A 22745-nucleotide genomic window follows, 5' to 3' on the forward strand; every position below is an offset into this window, starting at 1 on the left:
ACTTGAGGTTCAGCAACAAAGTTCACTCAAAACATCTCCAAAATCATTGTGCAACATGTGTGTGTGTGTATAACAGCGAAAAACAGCCTGATTAGATGATGTTAGAAAAAAAGTCAGGGACTGTCACTGTTTGAATTAGGCAAAAAACATGAATCAAGTGCAGTTATGAATCACATTTTTTCATGAGGTGCAAAGCTAAATCCACATACTCCAGGTATGAAGATACATTATCAGTATGTGTTGAACTAAGTGTCCCTAACTCAAAGGTTTGACATATTTCTGTAAATGAAAAATGCAACCTGTAGCATTAGAGTGACTTAAAGTGACTTGGAAAAAAAGTCCCATGCACTGCTTTCATTACAACATGGCTTTAAAATGAACAAATACTTTAATACAGATAAATCTTTGGACAAATCTTTGGGATTAAATGTACCTCTATGTCCATAAAAGAAAATGTTTCCTCTAAAAAAATCTGCTGATACCAACTGCACACAAGAACAGTGGTAAGCAGGAGAAAACTCGGTAAACGTCAGTATTAAAAGACAGAAAGTTCTTACTGACCAGAGGACGGTGCTTTGCCAACAAAGTGAAGAATGGTTGAACTTGCATTGGCATTGTAGCACCGTGCCCCTTTTAAAAGCATGAACTGCTTATTCAGTTGAACTTTTCTGGACCTGGATGCACAGAAGCTCAGTCTTCGTTTCCCCTAAGTGGAGTCCTTTCCCACCGCCTCACTGAACTGCAGCACACTAAAGTCGGCTGCCTGCTCCCTTTATTCAGTGAGTTGTTTAAGTCTTCAGTGAATCTACAGTAAGACACTCTGCTCACTCACATAGTTGTCCCATAAGTCATGGAATGGATAACTTCAACAAACGCTACAAAGAAAGAAGTGCATCAATCTGTTTGCTCTGAGATAAGTTAGTAATTTTTATTACAGTGCTTTCAATAAATCTGCAAATTAAGATGTTTCATCATCAGATATATTGTTTCTCCTTGGTTAAGTTTCAAACACACTTAACAATATATTAAACCTGAGCCAACCTGCCTTTAGGCCTTGAACCAGGCTAGAAGATACAGACTTAGTAAAGTGAGGTGAGGTGGAGCCACTTGCAGGTGTAAAAATCCCAAAATAACCACAAGTGACATCTTCTAAACTTCGGAGTCTGCCTCCCTTACGGAGGGAATCAGGGGGATTGGACGTCTCTTTCTCCTCACAGCTGGATCTGGCTGGCTCGTTACCCGTGCTGCCACGGCAGGTGCAGGAGGAGGGACGGGACGTCTCTTTTTGACTGAGGTGACGCTGCCGGCACGTTCGCTGAGGATGCCCTGAGCCACGCTTTCCATGTCATCAACGGTTGTGTGCATGGCATCAGCCAACTCCTCCTTAGTCACTGAGACAAAGCCAGGGTCTTTGGCTAGGGAGGCCAGACCGCCCTTTACAAGAGCCTGGTGAAGAAAACAACATGCAATGTCCTTGCTTACATACGGTAACATTTATCAACCATAAACCATTGGGTAAGTTATATTGTTATAATACAATTTCATACCTGCCATTTTGAATAATGTTAATAATGATTTGTTATCTTATTTAACCCTGCAGATGAAGGCATGCAGGCTCAGCTACCGTAAAACACCTATGAAGCACAGTGAGTATCTTTCTCAAAAGGTTCAATAAAAAAACCTACCAGTGCTATCAAACTTTCAAGTTTTCAACAAATCTTTCCTTACACTTGACTACTAATGTGGTCAACTAAAAAACTGATTTTGAGATTTATTGGGTTTGTAATAAACAATACTACCTGTGATTTGTGTCTACCTAAGCCCATATAATTCAATTTGAAAAACATTTCAAACAAAACCACAGTGTAATGAGTTGTCAAACAAATAAACTTTTTAAGGAGAAATACATGTAGTTCAATTCAGGACTGGCTTAATTCGTGTCCAGGAAATGAGACTTGTGCTAAAAAAAGGAGTTATGTTTATGATCCCCTATCTATGACAGATCTGACAGCAGATCAGGACATTTTCTGCTGATAGGGTACTAATTAAATAGTGTGTGATTAAAGCGGTGGACAGTCAGAGATCCCTTCTCACTTACCTCCTGGACGAGCTGATCAGCTGCAGTACTGGAGCTCTCACTCTGACTGTCAACATAGTGATGGTCATAAGGGAACTGCAAAGAAGAAACATGCATCCATACTTTGTCCATCTAAGCTGATAATCATCATTTACAATGGATGAATCATCATTAGATAAAATATTACCTGCGTTTTGTCTGTTCTCACTGTAAAGTTCCAGGAACGCAGGTTACCTAAACGGGTGAGAATAAAGAAAATTTGAATTATGAAGAGCAGAAATTTGATTTCTTTATTAGTCTGCACAGTTCTTACTTCTTCACCAGATTTTAAATGAACATTATGTGCAGATCCTGAAATTGCCAGTGGGCAAACAACAACATAAAATGTGTTGTTCAATGTGTATTTAGATATATATTTCTCCAAATTCTTTGAGCAGAAAGTGTTATGGGGCCTGGTCAACATAGAAAATGTTTCAAGACTTCATGGGATTCATATTTTTTGTGTGCATTAGTCTCAAAAACGAATAAATCTTACTGTTTATACTAATATATTATATGTATTATTAGCTTATCTGTCATCTGTAAAGCACTTTGAATTACCTGGCTCTGCATCTTCACTGATATTGTAAAAGTCTTCGGGACTGCCTTCTCTATCAGATGAAAATCTGAAAAACATTAGAAATTGTCACACATCGGACATGTTAAGTCCAAGCATGTGTCATTTAATATTTTGATACTCACTCTGCAAAGGCATTGTTGTTAGTGTTGCTTTTTGGTGCGGTTGTGGGGAAAAATTCGGTAGTGGGCACCAAGGCAGCAGAGTTTGGTGGAGACTCAGGCTGGCTCTCAGAGAACTGGAGGGGCCGCTGGTTGGTCATCTGCAGGGACTGAGCGCTGACAGGCTCAGAAGAGAATGAGTCCACCCGGTTACCAAACAGGCCGTGTGTACGCTGGAAATATACAAATAATCAAATTGACCAGTCACTCTAAATACACAGTATTTTGCATGTATAACTGTTCTCCCAAGTTGCATGCAGTTTTTCTCACCTGGTAGATGCCTTCTTCCCCAGCCTCCTCCATAGCTTTGTCCATCTCTTCCTCATTCTGCAGGTCTCCAGAAATGGCCCTGTGCATCTCTGGAGCAACCTCTTCGTCTATACTCCTCAGGCCCGCCTTAAAAAACATGGAGGATGTGGCAAAATGGCAGCGTGTTAACAAGGAAAGGTAGAAATGAAAAATTAAGTTGAGAACTGGTGTAGGAAAGCAAGTGGTTGTATATATGCAGGCTTAACAGTGTATATGCAGGAATTGGCCATTTCAAGTTCTAACCAGTTACATCAAAGACACACAGCAGAAGCAGCTGAATATCTAAGTGTGGTGGAAAAGAAATGAAATGAATTCATAGTATAGTATGCCATAAAACGTCATGGTTAAGTATGTCAATTTTTTTTATAAAAAGTAAAAGAAATTGTTAATATAAAATGTAATAAGAAGTCATAGTATACTATGTCATTAAAAAGTCAAAATATAGTATGTTATTTAAAAGTGATTTATTAATATATAGTACCTAATAAAAAAGTCATAGTATATCATACAGAATGTTGAAAAAAGAAATCAGCACAGTATGTCATAAAAAAGGCATAGCAAAGTATGTCAAATGTTGTTGTAAGGTCATAGAATAGTATGTAATAAAACAGTAACAGTATCATACAAAGTCATAGTATATTACGTCAAAATGTTTTTTCAGTATGTCCTAAAACACATAAAGTATGTAAAAAAAATGTCATTTAAAAGTGTCATCATGTCCTAGTATAATTTGTCAAAAAATTCAGTGAAAACTGTCATAGTATATTCATTCATCATTCATCTTCCGTAACCGCTTATCCAGTTAAGGGCCGACATATATAGACAAACAACCATTCACACTCACACTCACATCCACGGGCAATTTAGAGTCATCAATTAACCTAAGGTGCATGTCTTTGGACTGTGGGAGGAAGCCGGAGAACCCGGAGAGAACCCACGCTGACACGGGGAGAACATGCAAACTCCACACAGAAGGCCATTTAGTCCGGGAATTGAACCCGGGCCCCTCTTGCTGTGAGGCGACAGTGCTTGTCATAGTACAGTGTGTCCTAAATCGTGATGGTAAAGTATGTCATAAAGTGTCATTTAAAAGTGATAGTGTAGTATTTCATGAAAAGTCATTTAAAATGTCATGGTATTGTATGTCAAAAAAAGTAATTAAAAAGTAAAAGCGTATGTCATGAAAAATTCATAGTATTCAATGATTATAGTCATTGTATAGAATGTCATTAAAGAGTCATACAAATGTTCATAGATTAGTGTGTCTTAAAAAGTCATAGTTTAGTATGTCGACAAAAGTCATAGTATAGTATGTCGAAAAAAGTGAGGGTATAGTATGTCATAAAAAGTCATCGTATAGTATGTCGAAAAAATTGAAAAAAAGTGTCTAGTATGTAGAAAAAAGTCCCAAAAAGTCAAAGTATAGTACGGCCAAAAAGTCAAAGTAAAATATGTCAAAAAAGTGAAAAAAATCATAGTATAGAATGTTGAATAAAGTTATAGTATAGAATGTCGAAAAAAGTCATAGTATAGTATGTCTAAAAAAGGGAAAAAAGTCATAGCATAGTATGTCTAAAAAAGGGAAAAAAATCATAGCATAGTATGTCTAAAAAAGGGAAAAAAGTCATAGCATAGTATGTCGAAAAAGGTAAAAAAAAGTCATAGTATAGTATGTCAATAAGTCATAGTATAGTATGTCGGAAAAAGTAAAAAGAAGTCACAAGTCATAGTGTAGTATGTTGAAAAATGTCATCGTATATTATGTCGAAAAAGTCATAGTGTAGTATGTTGAAAAAAAGTCATTACATAGTATTTTGAAAAAGGTCGAAAAAAAAGTCATCGTGTAGTATGTCGGAAAAAGTGAAAAAAAGTAAAATCATAGTATGTTGAAAAAAGTCATAGAATATTATGTCGAAAAAAGTAGAAAAAGGTAATAGTATAGTATGTCAAAAAAAGTCACAGTATACTAAGTTGAAAAAAAGTCATAGTATAGTATCTCAGAAAAAGTGAAAAAGTCATAGTGTAGTATGTTGAAAAATGTCATAGTATAGTATGTCGAAAAATTGTATTTTGAAAAAGGTCGACAAAAAGTCATAGCATGTCGAGAAAATTGAAAGAAAGTCATAGTATATTCTGTCGAAAAAAGTAATAGTGTAGTATGTCGAAAGAAATTATAAAAAGTCATAGTATAGCATGTCGAAAAAAGTCATAGCAGAATATGTTGATAAAAGTCGAAGAAATCATAGTATAGTATGTCGAAAACAGTGAAAAAAAGTGATGGACTAGTATATCGAAAAAAAGTTATAGTATAGTATGTCAAAAAAAAGTTATAGTATGTCGAAAAGAATTTGAACTTAGTCACGGTGCAGTTTGTCAAAAAATGTCATAGAATAGTAAGTAGTATAGTAAGTCGATAAAGTCATCAAAAAGTCATAATATAAAATGCCAAAAACAGTAATCAAAACATCATATTATAGTTTTTCCAGAAACGTTATCAAAAGGTCATGGTATAAAATATCCATAAAATACATAACAAATTCATCAAAATGTCATAGTATAGCATGATGAAATAAGTCTTCAAAACGTAATTTAATAATCCGAAAAAAGTCATAAAGAGGTCATAGTATAGTATGTCAAAAAAAGTCATAGGCTAGTATGTTGACAAAAATGAGGACTTAGTCATGGTGTAGTTTATCGACAAAATTAAATTAAAAGTAATTGAATAGTAAATTAAGTAAAGGAAAGTATAGTATGTTGGAAAAAGTCATAAAAAAGTTATAGTAGAATGCTTAAAAAAGTCATTAAAAGGGCATATTATAACATGTTGATAAAAGTCATAGAAATTCAAAGTATAGTACGTCAAAAAACATATATAGTATAGTTTGTGGGCCTTTATAATATTTAAATCAATTCAATAACTTTTTAAGACCCTGCATGATTCCTGTTTAAGAGATTAAATATGCATAGCAATTTTGCATTAAGGGCTTTTCTGAAATTTTGTTTTCAGTAATTAAGCAGTAATTTCCTGTCCTTTTTCCTGACAATCTTTACATTATAACAATTATGTTTTTTTTATTTTGACCCCTTTATGACCGCTCACCTGGATCTCTGGGCCTGAGGCATTTTTCTTCGATGGCCGGTAGCCATAGTACTCCTCCTGATGCTTCAAAAACTTGCGGAAATGATCCTGGAGCAGGAAGGTGGAGTAGAATTTCCCCACAGTCACCTCATCATCTGTAACAGACAAGTCACAGTGTTGTCATTGTGAAAAATAGTGGATTATTTTTGAAAAGGTGACAATTCTATTTATCTTGAGACACTCACCTCCAATAGGCGGGATGACCTGGTCTAACAGTTTCATACTGGTGCGTTTCCAGATTGATTTTATAATAGCTCTCAGCTCCTCGTTGGCCTGCTCAAAGTTACCTGTTCAGAACACAAATGCATAAAACATTTGATGGCACTATTGCATGTACATCAAGTTTCAGTAAAACACAAATTTTTTTTGATGTTCTGTACCTTCTGTTTTGATCTTAAGTGCAGTCCTGACGAGAGCAAACAGGGTGGCATTAAAGGTGACGGTGCCATCACTGTTGAGAGGCATGTTCATGCCAATCAAGCGCTGTGGACAAGAAGTTGCTTTTTAAAATTGCTAATTGTCTACCCACCCAATCTTTTTAAATAGTTCATCTTTAAGAAATGTCTTTAAAATGTCATTAAAAATGTCATAGTTTAGTATTCATAATAGGGTCATCAAATTATAGTATAGGTTGTCATAAAAATTTGACATTCACAAATATAAATGATCTTAATCTAAACCTTATCTTATATAACCTTATCTTTTTTATAAAATATCCACAATTACATTGTAACTATAATCAATATGTTATTGTCTCAATTTTGTGTCGTGTGTGTCTATTTATGCTATAATAGTACGACGTCAATCTGAATGGATTTTATTGTATTGTTATTGTTATCATTCAACACACATAATGCCCTTCTAACTGCCTGTCTGATGAATTGTATATATGCATGCACCACATGGTCTTTGATCCTGTTCATAACTGTACTGTATTTACCTTGCATGCAGCACGATGAGGACAGAACTTGCCAAAGCCAAGTGGAGGTTGGATGCGTCGCAGCAGCGTCACCACGTCCAGATGCTTAATTCTCCCCCTGTCAAATAAGACAAAATAAACACAATCATTTTAAGGGGCACCAACTTGAATCTGGCCTATTTATTGTGCTGACTGAAAATAAATAAATAACGGGTTTCATTAAGTTTCACGAATGTTCAGGCTTACGTGGCTTCAGGGTCATATTCAGCCCAGATCTTTTTAAACTCATCCAGATGGTGTGGACCAAGAAGAGACCAATCACGGGTCAGGTAGTCAAAGTTGTCCATGATGACAGCTACAAACAGGTTAAGGATCTAAGGCAGGTAAGAAAAAAACCCACTTATTCACAGAGTTTTAAACTGTCTGGGAAAAGAGGGTTTTTCTTTTTATTATAAAATGATTGTTGACATATAACAGATTCTACTGAAGCTTAAAGATGAATGTTGCTGCTCACCAGGAAGGCACAAAGACAGTAGAAGCTGAGGAAGTAGAAGACAGCGAAGTTGGACCCGCAGGTGTACTCCTCTCCTGGCAGGAAGTCAGACTTGGGGTCACACTTCTTCCCATACATTGAAGCCATCATGACCTCCTGCCAAGCCTCTCCGGTAGCACACCTGGAAATTTAAACCAAAGATAGATTCTGGCTCAGTTGTTGACATTGTAGCCAATGGGCTTTCAACCAATGAATGAAGACTCACCGGAATAACATCAGAACAGCCTGAGGGAATGTCTGGAAGTTGTTGTTGCGGTTGACTTGGGTGCCATCTACTAAGGCTACCTTTCCAAAGATCTGAAGGGTTGTTAAAATCCCAGTCAAAAATTTATGACAAATACAGAAATTTGTCTTGGTGGCATTTATTTAAAAACATATTAAGAAGCTACAGAGGTTTACAATGATTTTATCTAGAAAATAAAACTGGAAGACTCGAGTACCTGCATCCCGATGACAGCGTAGATAAAGAAGAGCATTATGATGAGCAAAGCTACATGAGGAAGAGCCTGTAGACACAAATACAAACAGTTTGGTCATTAATTTTTATTTCCACTTTTAACATGTTTTTAATAACCTTAGTGTGACAGACCTGGAAGGATTTAATGAAGGTCCACAGCAGGTTACGGATGCCCTCCGAACGGTTCAGCAGCTTGACCAGACGCATGACACGGAAGAGTCGGAAGAACGTGATGGAAACTGAGGCATTTTCAGACGCCTACAGACAAAAAGACCGGAGATTTTGAGGAAAAGAAAACTAGAGAAGAAAAAAGCATTGCTGGTTAGGTTAAGGCTTACCGCAATTGCTTGCATTGGATTTGTTTCCTGCAAAAAGTAGATGAAAAGATGACATACTGTAGTTACATGAGTTATGTTTGATAGAAGTTGTGATATTATTAATAAGAGGTACAAAGCAGTCGTAGCACTGACCTGTTAGACATTGTTAAGGTTTGATTTACAATCACAAATCAGGGTTAATATTAGAGAGCAATGTTCCCACCTTTAATGAGTTATAAAGCTTCCAGGTCTTAGTTGCTGAAGACCAGAAGAACAACTGCAATTTCTATTTCATGCGAAATAAAATCTGTACAAACTTTATTGTCAAAGTATTAAAGCTGAAGTGCAGAACTTTTGTCTCACCCTAAATTTGGTTCAAGAGGAAGGGTTAAAGTAAAAACTTGCTATGCTGATAATGTCAATAGTATAGTATCTTAGTCATACCGGAACACAACATATCAAACACATTTAGTTTTATCCTACATTTGCAATACAAGATTAGACAAACAGTAGAAGCAGAGATACTTCATGAGAAGTCACACGGTCCAACAGTTTAGTAGAAAACATAGTGGAGTGCTCACACAGCAAGGCTCATGCAGCAGTGCAGTGCAGTGAAGATCAGATATTTACAGCACAGCCATGGAGACAGTACAGTCCTCCACTGGCAGCCAGGGCACTCTGTGGAGGATAGACAGATGAGGAGTGAGGTGCGTGGAAGACAGAGGATGGAGAGGGAAAATAAGCAAAAGAAGAAGAGAGAGGGGGAAATACGAGATAAATAAGAAATAGGAGAGTATGTGAAACTAGGCGTAGAAATCAAAAATTATTACAAGCTTGTGTTTGTGGATGGAGAAGGTGAGGACAGTGCAGTGCAACAATGGAGAGAAACAGTGACTGGCCAGAAAAAAAACACTTGGTTTGTGTAGCATGACCCCATAAAATAACACAATTTTTTTTACTGATATAGTGCTCGTTTTAATTTCGAGTGCTCAGACAACACACAAACATCAAATCACAAAAAACATCGCAATGGATAATTGTGGGAATAATGGAAAGTTTGGTAGTTCTGTAATGGAAATGGCGATGCTTCAGAGGTCGCACAAGGCACTGAGGAGGGTGGGGGCTGGAGAATGGCCAACGACAGTACTGACCACTTTCTGTGAGCTAGTTTTGCTGGCAACAATCAGCTGTTGGGCCACGTTTACAGGCTTCTGTGTCAAAGCATTGAATACATACATTCAGTCGATTCAAATCGAATCACACTATTGATTAGGAATGTCTCATTAAGACAAAACCAAGGACTTTCATTTACAACACCTGCAATGTGAAGCTGAAATCAGTGAAATTCATTGGAATGGATAAGAGATATAAAAGTTAAATCATACTCACATCGACTTCGCTAAGGATGACATCAACGACACTACCGATGACAATGATGAAGTCAAAGACGTTCCAGGGGTCTCCAAAGTAGCCCTGCACAAACAGATAAAGCATTGCTGACAGAGTAGGACATTGGATTGGATGGATAATCATTTGATTGGATGGTTGTTACCCTCGCTTTGAAGGCCATGAGCTTGAGAATCATCTCCACAGTGAAGAGCACGGTGAAGATCAAGTTCAGCATGTCCGACAGCTTGGTCACATGGTCGGACTGGTTACAGTGCTGTTCAAAGTGGAATGAAAATATTAATCTCAACAACAACAACAATTAATTTGATGTAGTTTTACTACAAAATGTAGTTTCATTGAAGATTATTACACAGAACTTGAAGGAAATGAAAACAATTTACCCGCTTAAAGCCCATCAGATTATTCTCTAAAACATTAAATATTCATGACTGAACAAATAATATAATAGTTTAAAAAATACAACTTTTCTTATGTCAGACTTGATTACAGTTTCTTCCACAAACAACCTTTTTTAGCTTTTTCTGATTATCCGTTCATCTTGCTGTTGCCACCAACTCCAGCCCTTCAGTACATACTAAATATATTTTTGGTGAGTGCCATGTTATCATACACAATAGAAATGGTGGCAAAATCTAGAATTTTTTTTGTCTCAAATAACAAATAAATCAGGTCCATAATGAAACTTTAACAATTGGCTCTCACCCTCTTAGTGTATTGTCTGGTCTCTTCTTACCATAGATACATGCAAAAATGTTTTCTGAAAATTTGCATGCAAAGTAAGGTTTTATAAATTGAAAATAAAAAATATTTGTAGGGCACCCTGGGTTAATGCGCCTCTAATCCCCCCAAATATGAATTAGTCTGGGACTTTGCTGGAAATCAATGTTTATGCCCCATTTTTGGAATACAGTTTCAAAGTTTCCACTTTTTCTCATAAATTAAATGATCAATTTTTTTTGTTTGCAACATGATTTGAATTTACATACCTGCATCCCCAGACACAAGGTGTTGAGCATAATAAGGAAGAACATGAGGTATTCAAAGTAGCAGGAGGTGACAATGTACCAGACCCTGTACTGGTACGGGTTTTTGGGGATATAGCACCGCAGTGGTCGAGCCTTCAGGGCGTACTGCACACATTGGCGCTGAAGGGAAGGCAGAAGGTGGGTTATAAGAAAAAACATTCAACACTTGAGCACATTTTTTATAGTTTTTGCTGGAAATGATTGGTGTCTTAGTGTACCTGGTTCTTGTCCAGCTCACAGTCCTTGTACTCCTGCTCGCCCTGCTCCTGGAAAGTGACAATGACGAAGCCCACAAAGATGTTCATCATGAAGAAGGCAATGAGGATGATGTAGATGATAAAGAAGATGGACACATCTACGCGATTGTTGAAGACAGGACCCATGTCTTCTTCATCTGAATCAATGGCTCTGTATAACAGTCTGGAAACAAATAGAGTGATGTTGAGAGACGAGGGAACATTTGCAAGACAAAGATCAAAGATCAGAAATACCACAAGGCTAATTTGTTTAGATGAAATGTATCATTCAGTGTATTGAAAAAGATATATTGCCTTTATTACCATCTTGGCTCCAGTAAATGGATTTCTTCCAACTCACTTCCCAGATAATAAGATATTCTGTCAACTAACTCAATCAAACAGAAAATGCAATTCATCAAATGCTGTACTTACCTTGGCCAGCCCTCAAATGTGGAAACAGTGAAGAGAGCCAGCATTCCATTAAGCACATTGTCAAAGTTGAAGTCATTATTGAGCCATTCTCTCTTAGCCAACACTGTGTCTTGTAAGGAATTCTCCATGTGCTTCACGAAGAGTCCCCTGAGAGCAGACACAGAGAGCGGTGACTCTAAAATAGCATTACAGTTTTGATAGATGAAATCTACGATGCGTGAAAGCTGTTTGCCTTACTGGCATTCCTCCCCTGTCATTTTCGACGAGTCTGTGCAGCTGTAGAATTTGCCCTAGGAGGGAAAGGATTAGGGACACATTTAATACATGGGCAGCAAGGCATCTATAGTTAATCTGGAAATAGGAATTAACAGTATCATGCTACATTTAGTGTCATCGTTTAAAAAATTACCTTGAAGAGTTGCACTCCAATACAGGCAAACATGAAATTCAGCAGCATGGTGACCAGGACGATGTTGCCGATGGTTTTGATGGCCACAAACACACATTGGACCACATGCTGTCATAAAAGACAAACAATCACCAGTTAATACTGTTAATACATGTACTATACTAAGTAACATTTTGAGGTCCTGTACTTAACTTGTATGTCCATTTTAAGATACTTTGTATTACAATTACATTTTAAGACTTTATATTAAGACTGAACCTCATACAACAGAATTAAATATTGTACTTTTTACACTATTTTAACTATATAATTACTAGCAAGTTTTCAGATTAATATTTAAGATAAAACATTTGATTGGTTTATAAAATACTAGGTATTGCTAAAGATACAAGTGGTTCCTTATTTTCTTGTTAACGCTCACAAAAATCAATGTATGGCCCTCTGTCATGTGTCAGATGTCTGAGACACAAAGGCCATCTTTCTGCAGAACAAGTACTATTACTTTTGATGCTTTAATTTAGGGATTATTTTGAATGCACGACTTTTACTCGTGATTGAGTATTTAATATTGTTTTATTGATTGTAATGTATTATTAAGTAAAGGATCTGATTCCTTCTATACCACTGGAAACATACAGATTTCCCCAGGGGGAATTACTGTATTCATATGTGTTGTACCTTTAACCCTTTGGCTCTATTGATGGCCCTGAGAGGCCTCAGCACCCTCAGCACCCTTAGAATCTTCACCACAGAGATGGCACTGGATCTGCATACAACACATGACAAAAACAAATCTTAAAATGTGCATGTGGCACATATCTATCTAGTAAGGCAATCTCCAAATGTATACTCACTCCATCCCCATAGAGAGCAGAGAGACTCCAACCACAATCAGATCCAGGATGTTGAAGGAGTTACGGCAGAAGGAGCCCTCATGCATGAATGCTCCATATACTGTCATCTGTCATTCAGATACATACAGTCACAACCAAGACATTGAACCAAACAGATTTGTGTTCAAGCTTTTCATTTAGTCAGAAGAACATATGTTGTATTGAACGTCAAATAGAACTGTGAAAAGTAGCTGATTAATCAATCGGTCAATTGACAGAAAATGTATCTGATTACTTTTAATTGACAGATTAATCGTAATCAATTAGACTTCAGTGTTTATAAATCAGTTGGGCAATAAATGCTATCGTTGTAAATTAAGTAGGTTCACAGTGATTCTTGTGAAACATGTAAGTCCTGCAAAGAAACCTGCCCCATCCTGCTCTGACATGTTTTTCTCCACAAAAAACAATTGTATTATCATGAAGGAATATTCTAGTGACCTGTGATACATGAAATGCTGTTTCAGAGGCTTTTGCCTTGCCAAGTATAACATTAGAGATTGATTATTTTAGTTTTCTGGCACAAAATGCCCAGGTTCAAACACAAAATATCAGAAAAAATAATTAGGCTTCAGAACAAAACTATCAATATCTGTTATCTGGTATCTTGACCTCATCGGCCAACCCAAATAGGGCAGAACATAAAATACAGCACATTACCTTCAGTACAATCTCAATGGTGAAAACAGTTGTGAAGACGATGTCAGCATAGGCCAATATCTGGAGAAGAGGCACAAAGGTTTGCTATCAAATTTTGGCCTTCTTTCACGGATAATGCTCAATGTGTAGTGGTATACCGGGTTTGTTACCTTGTTTCTGTAGGACTTGGGATCGATGGGGTCCTCAGCTGCCAGTGAGATAGAGGAGAGCAGGATGAACAAAAGGATTAAGTTGGTGAAAGAGGAGGCGTTGATGATCTTGTAGCACAGCTTCCGGATCCTGGATACCAACAAATATGCGAAGACATATAGTCAACATTGAGTTCGATCAATTCACTGTTGTGTTTTCATGATTCAGTATGAGAAAACACAGAAATATAACCACTGTTATTCCCAGGTTGGTATGGCTGGTTCCTACTTGTTCTGAGGGCCAAAAATGAAAAAGGAGCTGGCTTCAGGCAATGGAACGGCTTCTTCCTTCAGCTGCAGGTCAGCCATTGGTCGGGGCCGAGGGCTGATGGGGATTTCAGGCTCTACCTCCTCGTCATCACCTACCATGTGGAAGAAAATAGACTCAAATGTCTACAGTGCAATGAAAAATTACCTTAAACACTGATTGGTATTAGTTGTGTTACAGCATTACAGAAGCGAAAAAGCAAAGAACCAGCAAATTAAATTAACATTGTTGGGAAAAAGGGAAATCTCTCTATATTGAATCATGTTATAGACTTTATATGGTAGTCACCAGAGAAGTGTGAAAGAGCCTAACTTTAGACTCTGGTATAAACTTGACTGAGTCTAATAATAATGAGGCGTTACTATACTTATACTGTAACTTAGCCAAGAAAGCAGCACTGGTAAACAGCCAGTGTAATGAATATCAATCCCTGCGATCAGTGACCTCTTTCTGCCACAACTACATCGCTTAGAAATGTGAGAGGATGAAAAGTTTGAGTAGAGGTTTAGACATTTGTTACCTGGGAAGTCATCAGGTGGGAAAGGATCTTTCACTTCATTGACATTGGACTCAAACTCGTCAATTTTGAGCTGAAAAACAAAACAAATGCGTATTATAGCAACTCATGCTCTGGATTAATATATGATTACCGACAGTGAATATGTGACATGATATCAGTAATAACACTCACCTTGGCTGTTGTGGGCATTCCCTCCAGCTTGGCTCTCTGCTCTGCCAGTTTCTTAGCTATCCTCTCCCTGTCCTCATCAGTCTTCTCAGGCATTTTTGACCTTGAGGGTAGGAAAAAGACGTAACATAGTTAAGTCTGGGTATAAGAAGACAGAGCAACTCATTGCACTAATGTAATGTATATTCTTTTTCTCACCTTGTTAACTTTCTTCTCAACTTCTCCTCTGCCTTTTCTTTCTGAGCTGAAGTCAGACTCTCAGCCTCTGCCAGGTTGTCGACAGCGATGGCCAAGAAGACATTGAGGAGGATATCTGATTGCACAAGGCTCAGGAGAACAAACACCTTGCTAATTGCTAGGTGTCCAAGTTTTAGCCATACTTGTGGCATTGCTCTATGGATGGGAACGTCGGGAACGTCGGGAATGTCGGGAATGTCGGGAACGTCGGTCGGATGTCAGTTGGCCCACCACATTGGCCAGATTGAATTATCTTAACAACACAACATCTGTGTAACAAGCGCTATCATGAGATTGACTTGTGATTTTGAGCGAAATATCTCTACAACTATTGCACTGATTGCATTGAAATCTTGTTCACACATTAATTTCTCTTCAGGATAAATTGTCCTTTCATCTAGCACCATCATCAGGTAAAAACACAGCTAGAAATGTGTACAGCTGTACACATTTCTAATAGGTCAATTTAGCAAATTAAGCCAGTAGCATGGCTCTTGACCTTGTTAAATCCTAGATTAAACTGTGAGTGTATGTGAAGGATACAGTTACCACAGACAAAGAGGATGATGAAGTAGATGGCGACCAGGATGCCAGGAAATTCAGGCCCTCCATAGGCCATAATGCCATTGTTCATTATGGTGGTCCAGTCCTCTCCTGTTAGAATCTGAGAGATTAAATAACAGATGGTGATTTATTAACGTCAGGTATAAAAGGATGAGGTAGATGCTACTACTGTTAATAAAATTAATGATACACCATGGTTTATCAAAATCAGGCAAGAAAGGTTTAACAAAATCAAAGCTGACATTGCCAAGAGTTTAAAAAACAGAGCATCTATGAATCATTGTCCAGACTCACCTGAAAAACACTGATGAGGGCCTGAGGGAAGTTGTCAAAGTTACTGCGTCTGGGTCTGTGGTCAGTAAAGTTGAATTTCCCTCCAAACACCTGCATTCCCAGGAGTGAGAAAATGACGATGAAGAGGAAGAGAAGAAGGAGCAGGGAGGCAATGGAGCGTACAGAGTTGAGGAGAGAAGCCACAAGATTACTCAAAGAGGTCCAGTACCTGCAAAACAGTTAGAGGAAGAGAGGTGTTAAATCCCATTGACTCACACTTAATGCAACATGATCCTTTGAGGGGACATGACTTACTTTGTGACTTTAAGGATCCTCAGCAGTCGGATACACCTGAGTACAGAGAAACCCAAGGGAGCCACGGCTCCTGCAGAGAACATGATCATCTCCAGGATACCGCACAGCACCACAAAGAAGTCAAAACGGTTAAATAGGGACATGAAATATGCTCTTGGACCCAGAGCATACATCTTCACAAACATCTCTATGACAAACAGCACCAGCAGCATACGACTGGCAACATCTGATGGGATAAAAGAGGAGAGAGACAAATGGATGGAGCTGGGAGCCATATCATTTTATTAAAAAAAAAATCATTAGAATTTATATTTTATTCACCAACCTTGTACGGACGTGAGCCAGTCAGGCTGGTGGTGGTACTCTGTAGCTATGGTTAGGGTGTTGAGGAGGACGAGAAACATCACCAGCCAGTAAAAGCTCTTGGTTTTTACATATATCAGACACTTCATCCTGAAGAAACGGTTCCAGCGTCGGGCCAGGCGACTAAACACAAGAATAACCCTGGCTTATTATTTTAAGTCGCATGAATATTGCATGGAAACATTTTTACATTTACATAACTGCAGACTCACTAGTAGTAGACAATTCGACTCTTGCCTTCCATGTCATACAGGCTGTCTGTATCAGAGTCGCTGATTAAAGGCAGGAGTCCTGACAAGAGAAGAATAGTTGTAATTCAGTATCTCTACAAGGAATGGGTCCTAAAGTGGATTGTAGTGCTGACCTTTGCCCTCTCGGTCAGCATCCAGGACTTCAGCGTGAGTGATCCACTCCATGTAGCCATGCACGTCTTCATCCAGTTGCTGACGCTCTCGCAACTTCTGGAACTCTCCACGTGACCTAGCTTTCTCTCGCTCTTTGGTAAATTCTCTGAGTGGAGAGACAAAGAAAAGACAAATAAAAGCACATGTTGTTATTTTGCTTGTTCACGCAAAGAGGCAAGGTTCAGACATTAGAAAGGATAGAAGATCATAATTGTCTTACCCACTGAGCACGCCCAGAACCAAATTAAGCACGAAGAAGGAACCCAGCAGAATGAGGGGAACAAAGTAGACCCATGGCCATTCATTTCCCATGGCATCATTAACCTGAAAGACAACTCTTTGTCAGCCGCAAACAATAAATTCTGTTGGGTATACTTTACACAATATAACCAAAAATGTGTACATATGTAAAGGTTTTGGTGGCAAGAGCATAAACACTAAATCTAAAAAACAACCAAGAAGATGTTCAAGTAGTCACTGACCCAGTAGAGCACTTTGGTCCATCCCTCCATGGTGATACATTGGTAGACAGTAAGCATGGCAAAGCCAATGTTATCAAAGTGGGTGATGCCATTGTTGGGACCCTCCCAGCCTGGCCGACACTCAGAGCCGTTGATCATGCAGCGGCGTCCGTTACCAGCCTGAGCACAGGGGGCAGGCTGCTCGCCTTCTGCTATAGAATAGAGGTCTGTGGGCAAAAGAGAAGAGATACATATATTTAAATGTAGTTTTGGGTAATTAATGCTGGTAATATAGTATCAGGTATCACTATAAATTACGAAATATATAAAGGCCAAAACAAGCAGCGTCAGATTGTGCCTTTTTCACATACTTGTGCCAGTGTAATAGCAGGTTTTATGCATTTTGCACTTGAATAGCTCCAGTCCCATGATGGCATAGATGGTGACCAGTAGAAAGACTAGAAGGGCGATGTGCAGCAGAGGCAGCATGGCTTTAAGGATGGAGTTCATCACCACCTGCAGGCCTGAATGTGAACAGTAAAACCGTTACAACAGAACAAAATATCAGCAGTGTTTTCAGGAAGCCTTCTTCACATAAACAGTATTTCCACACTAATCACACAGTGTTACACGGACACAAGGTTTTTCTGCAGTATTTTTGGATTATAGAAGAGGCTCTTACTGGGGACTCCAGAGACAAGACGTAAGGGCCGCAGAACTCTGAAGGCTCTCAGTGCCTTCATGTCAAACCCCCCGCCCTTCTCCATTGGTACACCTGCTATCTTATTGATGGTATCCAAGGCAAAGGTGAAGAGACTGTAGGAGATATTATACAACCAGAACTGTCAACCCCTCCTCGATACAAAAAAGTATTCAGCAGAACAATACTTCAGTTATGATGTCACTTTAAGATTGAAATGTTTTACACAATGTCAATGGCGTATTTCAAAGATGTGGTTAAACACTGTGGTAGAGTAATCCACATGCAGTTCGTAGCTCATCTTACCCCATGAAGACGATGACAAAGTCCAATATGTTCCAACAGTTTCGTAAATAGGCGCCTTCATGGAACACGAGCCCATACGCCACTATCTTCAGAAAGCACTCTAGTGTGAATATGATCAGGAAGATGTACTCCAAACTCTCCTGCAGCGAGAGACACACATATCCGGAAGTTACATTTTATAAAGTTCACATCTTATAGGTTCAATTCTCAAGTGAAGCAACGGGTGATTGGAGTAAATGACAACTTTGGCATTTAAGCACCTGCATAGAGGAATAGCAGTGGATGGTGATGGTAATAGTTTCCACATTAGCTTTAGTAGCCTCATAGCTAATTGTGATGCAGATTAAACATGACCTCAATAGGTTTAAACAGATGGGTGGCCCATGAGTCACATTGTGACTACTGAAACAAGCCACAATTTACGAGCTTTGTCTGACAGTTTAAGACAAAGTTAACTGTTGCCAGATATTTTAATAAAATCCCCTGTTTACAAATCAGGCCTGTATCTGTGTATTTGTCATAAGTGTTGAGATTTTCAGAGACAAACAGCAGACGGACACAGGTCTGAGCATGGTTTTCCTCAGTAATGATTGCCACTGACAACAAATGAATGAAGAAGAGAAACAAACATATCCGCAACGTCAGGGTAGTTGCTACCAAAACACTCAATCACACGTTTGCTTCCATTTGTCAACATTAGATCCACATTACGTCTTCTATTTCTCTTCATGCTGACGTAAATACAAATGTTGTAGGAGAAGAAGCTGTAATATGAGAACAGTACCATCGAGCTCCAAGGGAATGCAGCCACAACTTCATGTCTTATCAAAATCAGAGAGTTCAAATGAGGTACAGCGTGATATAAATTATATATGATATGCTGTTTGTTTCCCTTTGATCCTTTTAAACAAATAAGGTTGATCATTTTTGGCTGAACCTTCCAACAGTAGTCCCCAGGCTCTAATCAATTAGAAAGTCCAAGGCCAACCTTGCATACATTAACAATACTACATATATGTATTGACTAACTCAAGAAATGGAAACGAGGAACAAGTAGTGCTGCGATTCTACATTGTAGTGTATCAATGTTACAAGCCCTCATATTTAGTTTATGAGTGTACAGTAAATGTGGTTACATGAAGCACCATTTGTGGAGTCTCCTGTATCCACCTGCGTCAGTGGAGCGACACTGCCTGGGCCGACCTACTTCTAACAGCAACAGGGGGGTTAAGTTGACCAGCTCTTCTTACATCGTTCACCTCTGAGGAATGGCTCAGTAAGAAGTAAGGAGGATTTGGTAGAAGGCTGGTAAGTGGGCCAAAGCAAAGATATTAAAGAAATGGGATCAGTTTCAGGTTCAGATACCTGATGAAATGATGCATTTAGCTGTCAATCAGTTGGATACCAACGTAGTGATATGTGGTTTATTTATTGGAAGGAATAAAGCTAGTGTTGGCTGGCTATGGACGCTATATTTGAGATTTGAGCTTGATGCCATGCCTCTCAGACAGCGATCTGCATATAAAGTCTGCTCATGGAGCCTCCTCAATATCATAACACCAGTGTCAATACAACCTCAAATATCTAGACATTGGCAATTTGTGTACACTGTGCAAGAGCAAACATATTTATTTTGCTTACTTAACACATAGCAATTTTGATCATCCCAGGGTGGTATTCGTTCAGTCGGCCACCTTTAATACACTATCCACATCCTCACAGCAGTGTAAACACACCTATGATGTTGAAATATAATAACACCCGTAAACATATCAGCAGCATTCAGTGGTCAAACACCTGCCATCTGATAGTTTAGACTACTTTAAAATGAGACACATGGTGAATCTCCCGACCATCTAGAGTTAGAGGAATCAGGAAACCCTTAGGCTTCTTAATGTTTTTTCACAGAAAACATAACGAATATTTCCTGAATTAGTGTGTTTAGCAAAAAAATCAAAAAACGAAAAATCATCCACTCAGAATGTATGTATATTTACACCAGTTTGGGGGCATTTTAGTTAATAAATTCATAAAAACAGACATCACAAGCCATTTCTGCACTTAACATCTTTGTATTCTGTAAATATATCCATGTAGGTGAAAACATCATCACACACATAAAAATCCCACATATTGGCTTAATTCTCATGCTTTAATACTAGTGTCTTCTTTCATAGCCAGTTTCTGAGTTGGATGATAAACTAATAGCACAGTTGTTAGATGACATGTTCCTCCGCAGACACAGATGGGATTCCAAATTAAGAACTGGGTTGTGTCTAATGGGGCTTGGCACTCAGATCAATGACCAGCTGAAAGTCTTAGATATGAAGTGTCTAAATGTGCTGGCTCAAAGCAGTTATATTTATGTGTTAAACACAGCTGCACAGTCATCCACTGGTCATGGTAAAATACTTGAGACCTTGAGGGAATTATTGTGTTTCTTTTCCATATCTAAAAAAGATAAATCTCTCATGTAGAGTACTGAGTCATACTTCAAAAAAAGGGTTTGATTTCACACATTTCATACTCACCAAGTTTATGTTGGTGTTATTGCTGTCTTCTTCAGGCATGGGCAGGAACACAGCCAAAGCAATACAGTTTGCAAAGATGGTTAATAAGATGATGATCTCAAAGGTTCTGGATGGGAAAACTCAGGATCATAGCAACAACACACAGGGAGGACTGGTAAACTCCTAGTTACCACCAAAAGAAAATTTAACGAAGAGATAGAAATGACCTGGAGTAATATAATAAATGATGATAATATTTGAGTTAATTGTGTACCTGTCCAGTAAATACTAACAACGGATGGGTAAGAAACACTGTTAGAAAATAAATCGTCAATTACTTTATCCGTCAATGTGTTTTGATTTAATGTAACAAATCAAATCAAATAAATCAATTCTAATTCTGTTAATCAGTGCCTCTAAATTCTGCCTGAAACATCATCTCTGTTATAGCCCATCGGTTAGCCACAGTACATGTAACTTTGTCTGCTGTGCTGCTTCATTCTCGTCCATAGAGGGCTCTCTGAGAGAATTCCCCTGCCAAGTCAGCATCATGTCTCCCTGTGATGCCGCAGGACAGCTGCACAGCCCAAGAATATGACCAAACCATTTAAACACAGACTACTCATCAGATAAAAAAGCTGTTGGATCATTCTATATTCTATATTGGATATTAGTTTATCCTAAAATCTGTGAGCATTTATACACTTTTTAAAAGTACGTAAATTAGAAAGATTTAAGGGGTTCAGTCCATTTCTGTAATTTATTTTGTTACAGAATAATACACTAATGAGATTTAACTAACTCATGACCTGACTGAGAATATGGAGACAAAGTTCAGTGAAACTATTTGAGAAAAATATAAATATTTACAATATAATGTGAGAAAATTCACACTCATCTCTGCTCTATTGTCATGATAGGGCAGTCACTAGATAGATATGATTAGTTCTTTCTATTTTGGATGTAAAATATGTATTATCCAGGAATGGACATCAGGCTAAAAGCAGGAAACCCCCTATAGGGGCCATAACATAACTCAACAGCCTGCCTTATGTTCAGGCTTCAAGCCTCACAGAGTGCCAGCTCTTCAGAGCGGCTATTTCCAAATTAAAAGCAGATTGTCAGCTATCAGGACACCAACCGGCAGCTTCATTAAATGTCAGCCAGATGTAAATAGATTGGCTTAAGAAGCTCACCAGGTAAAATATGAAGGCTACAAACTTGACATTGGCATTGAGCTGCCAAATACATAACAAAAGTCTTAACACTCCTGCGTTTGCATTAACACAGATTTGAAAGAGGCTTGGCTTGGGCATGCTTACCACTGGTGAACTACATGGCTGATAATTAACAGGCCTGCAGACACATCATTTCTGTTGCTGTCAGTGTTCTTAACCAGAGCCCTGAATGTATACACTTAAAGGCTACTTAATACTACAAACACAAAAAACTGTGAGTTGTGTATAATGTAGACAGATGTGCGTGTATGTATGATATAAAGGATACTTCCACTCCACAATGCTGGTGCAGGCCTTGCGGAAGGGATTTTTGAGGTTGAAGAGGAAGAGGGTTCTCGCAGGTCGAGGGTTTCCCCCTGTGGCCTGTAGCTTCTTCAGCTTCTCCCTCTGCTTCCTCTTCAGCTCCTCTTCATTCATGATGACCAACTTGTCCTCTGCGTTGGCCGACATCTTGACGCCTCAAGTAAAGCTCCCAGTCCCGTAGAAGTGTGTCTTCTTACTGAATAATCCCAAACCGAGGCACTTTATATCTCCCCGTTGTGAAGGCCCCTGAGCTCCAGACCTGCCGATTCCTTTAAGCGCTCCTCCGCCGCCTTCTCTCCCTCTGACTCTCT

At 38.5% G+C, this 22745-nt stretch overlaps 1 protein-coding gene across 1 annotated transcript; it reads right to left on the bottom strand.

Annotated features, from left to right (window-relative positions):
* Positions 1–1149: 1149 nt before the first annotated feature.
* Positions 1150–22581, bottom strand: LOC129099233 (dihydropyridine-sensitive L-type skeletal muscle calcium channel subunit alpha-1-like). The gene is made up of 45 exons (XM_054608394.1): positions 22400–22581; positions 20915–21020; positions 18384–18523; positions 18060–18193; positions 17749–17901; positions 17399–17604; positions 17137–17240; positions 16877–17022; positions 16725–16803; positions 16475–16635; positions 16150–16375; positions 15856–16063; positions 15541–15661; positions 14959–15073; positions 14764–14863; positions 14593–14662; positions 14034–14166; positions 13766–13895; positions 13617–13676; positions 12918–13024; positions 12742–12829; positions 12064–12171; positions 11892–11944; positions 11655–11801; positions 11202–11403; positions 10945–11103; positions 10101–10211; positions 9938–10021; positions 9179–9226; positions 8570–8596; positions 8364–8489; positions 8215–8280; positions 7980–8071; positions 7736–7895; positions 7468–7595; positions 7243–7339; positions 6683–6785; positions 6488–6589; positions 6264–6397; positions 3125–3250; positions 2819–3027; positions 2678–2742; positions 2265–2311; positions 2099–2173; positions 1150–1446 (listed from the first exon to the last, which is right to left on the bottom strand). Exons 1-45 carry the CDS (start codon positions 22579–22581, stop codon positions 1150–1152), a joined length of 5535 nt encoding a protein of 1844 aa, XP_054464369.1.
* Positions 22582–22745: the final 164 nt, after the last annotated feature.

Source organism: Anoplopoma fimbria, chromosome 12 (assembly GCF_027596085.1).
Source record: "Anoplopoma fimbria isolate UVic2021 breed Golden Eagle Sablefish chromosome 12, Afim_UVic_2022, whole genome shotgun sequence".
NCBI lineage: Eukaryota > Metazoa > Chordata > Actinopteri > Perciformes > Anoplopomatidae > Anoplopoma > Anoplopoma fimbria.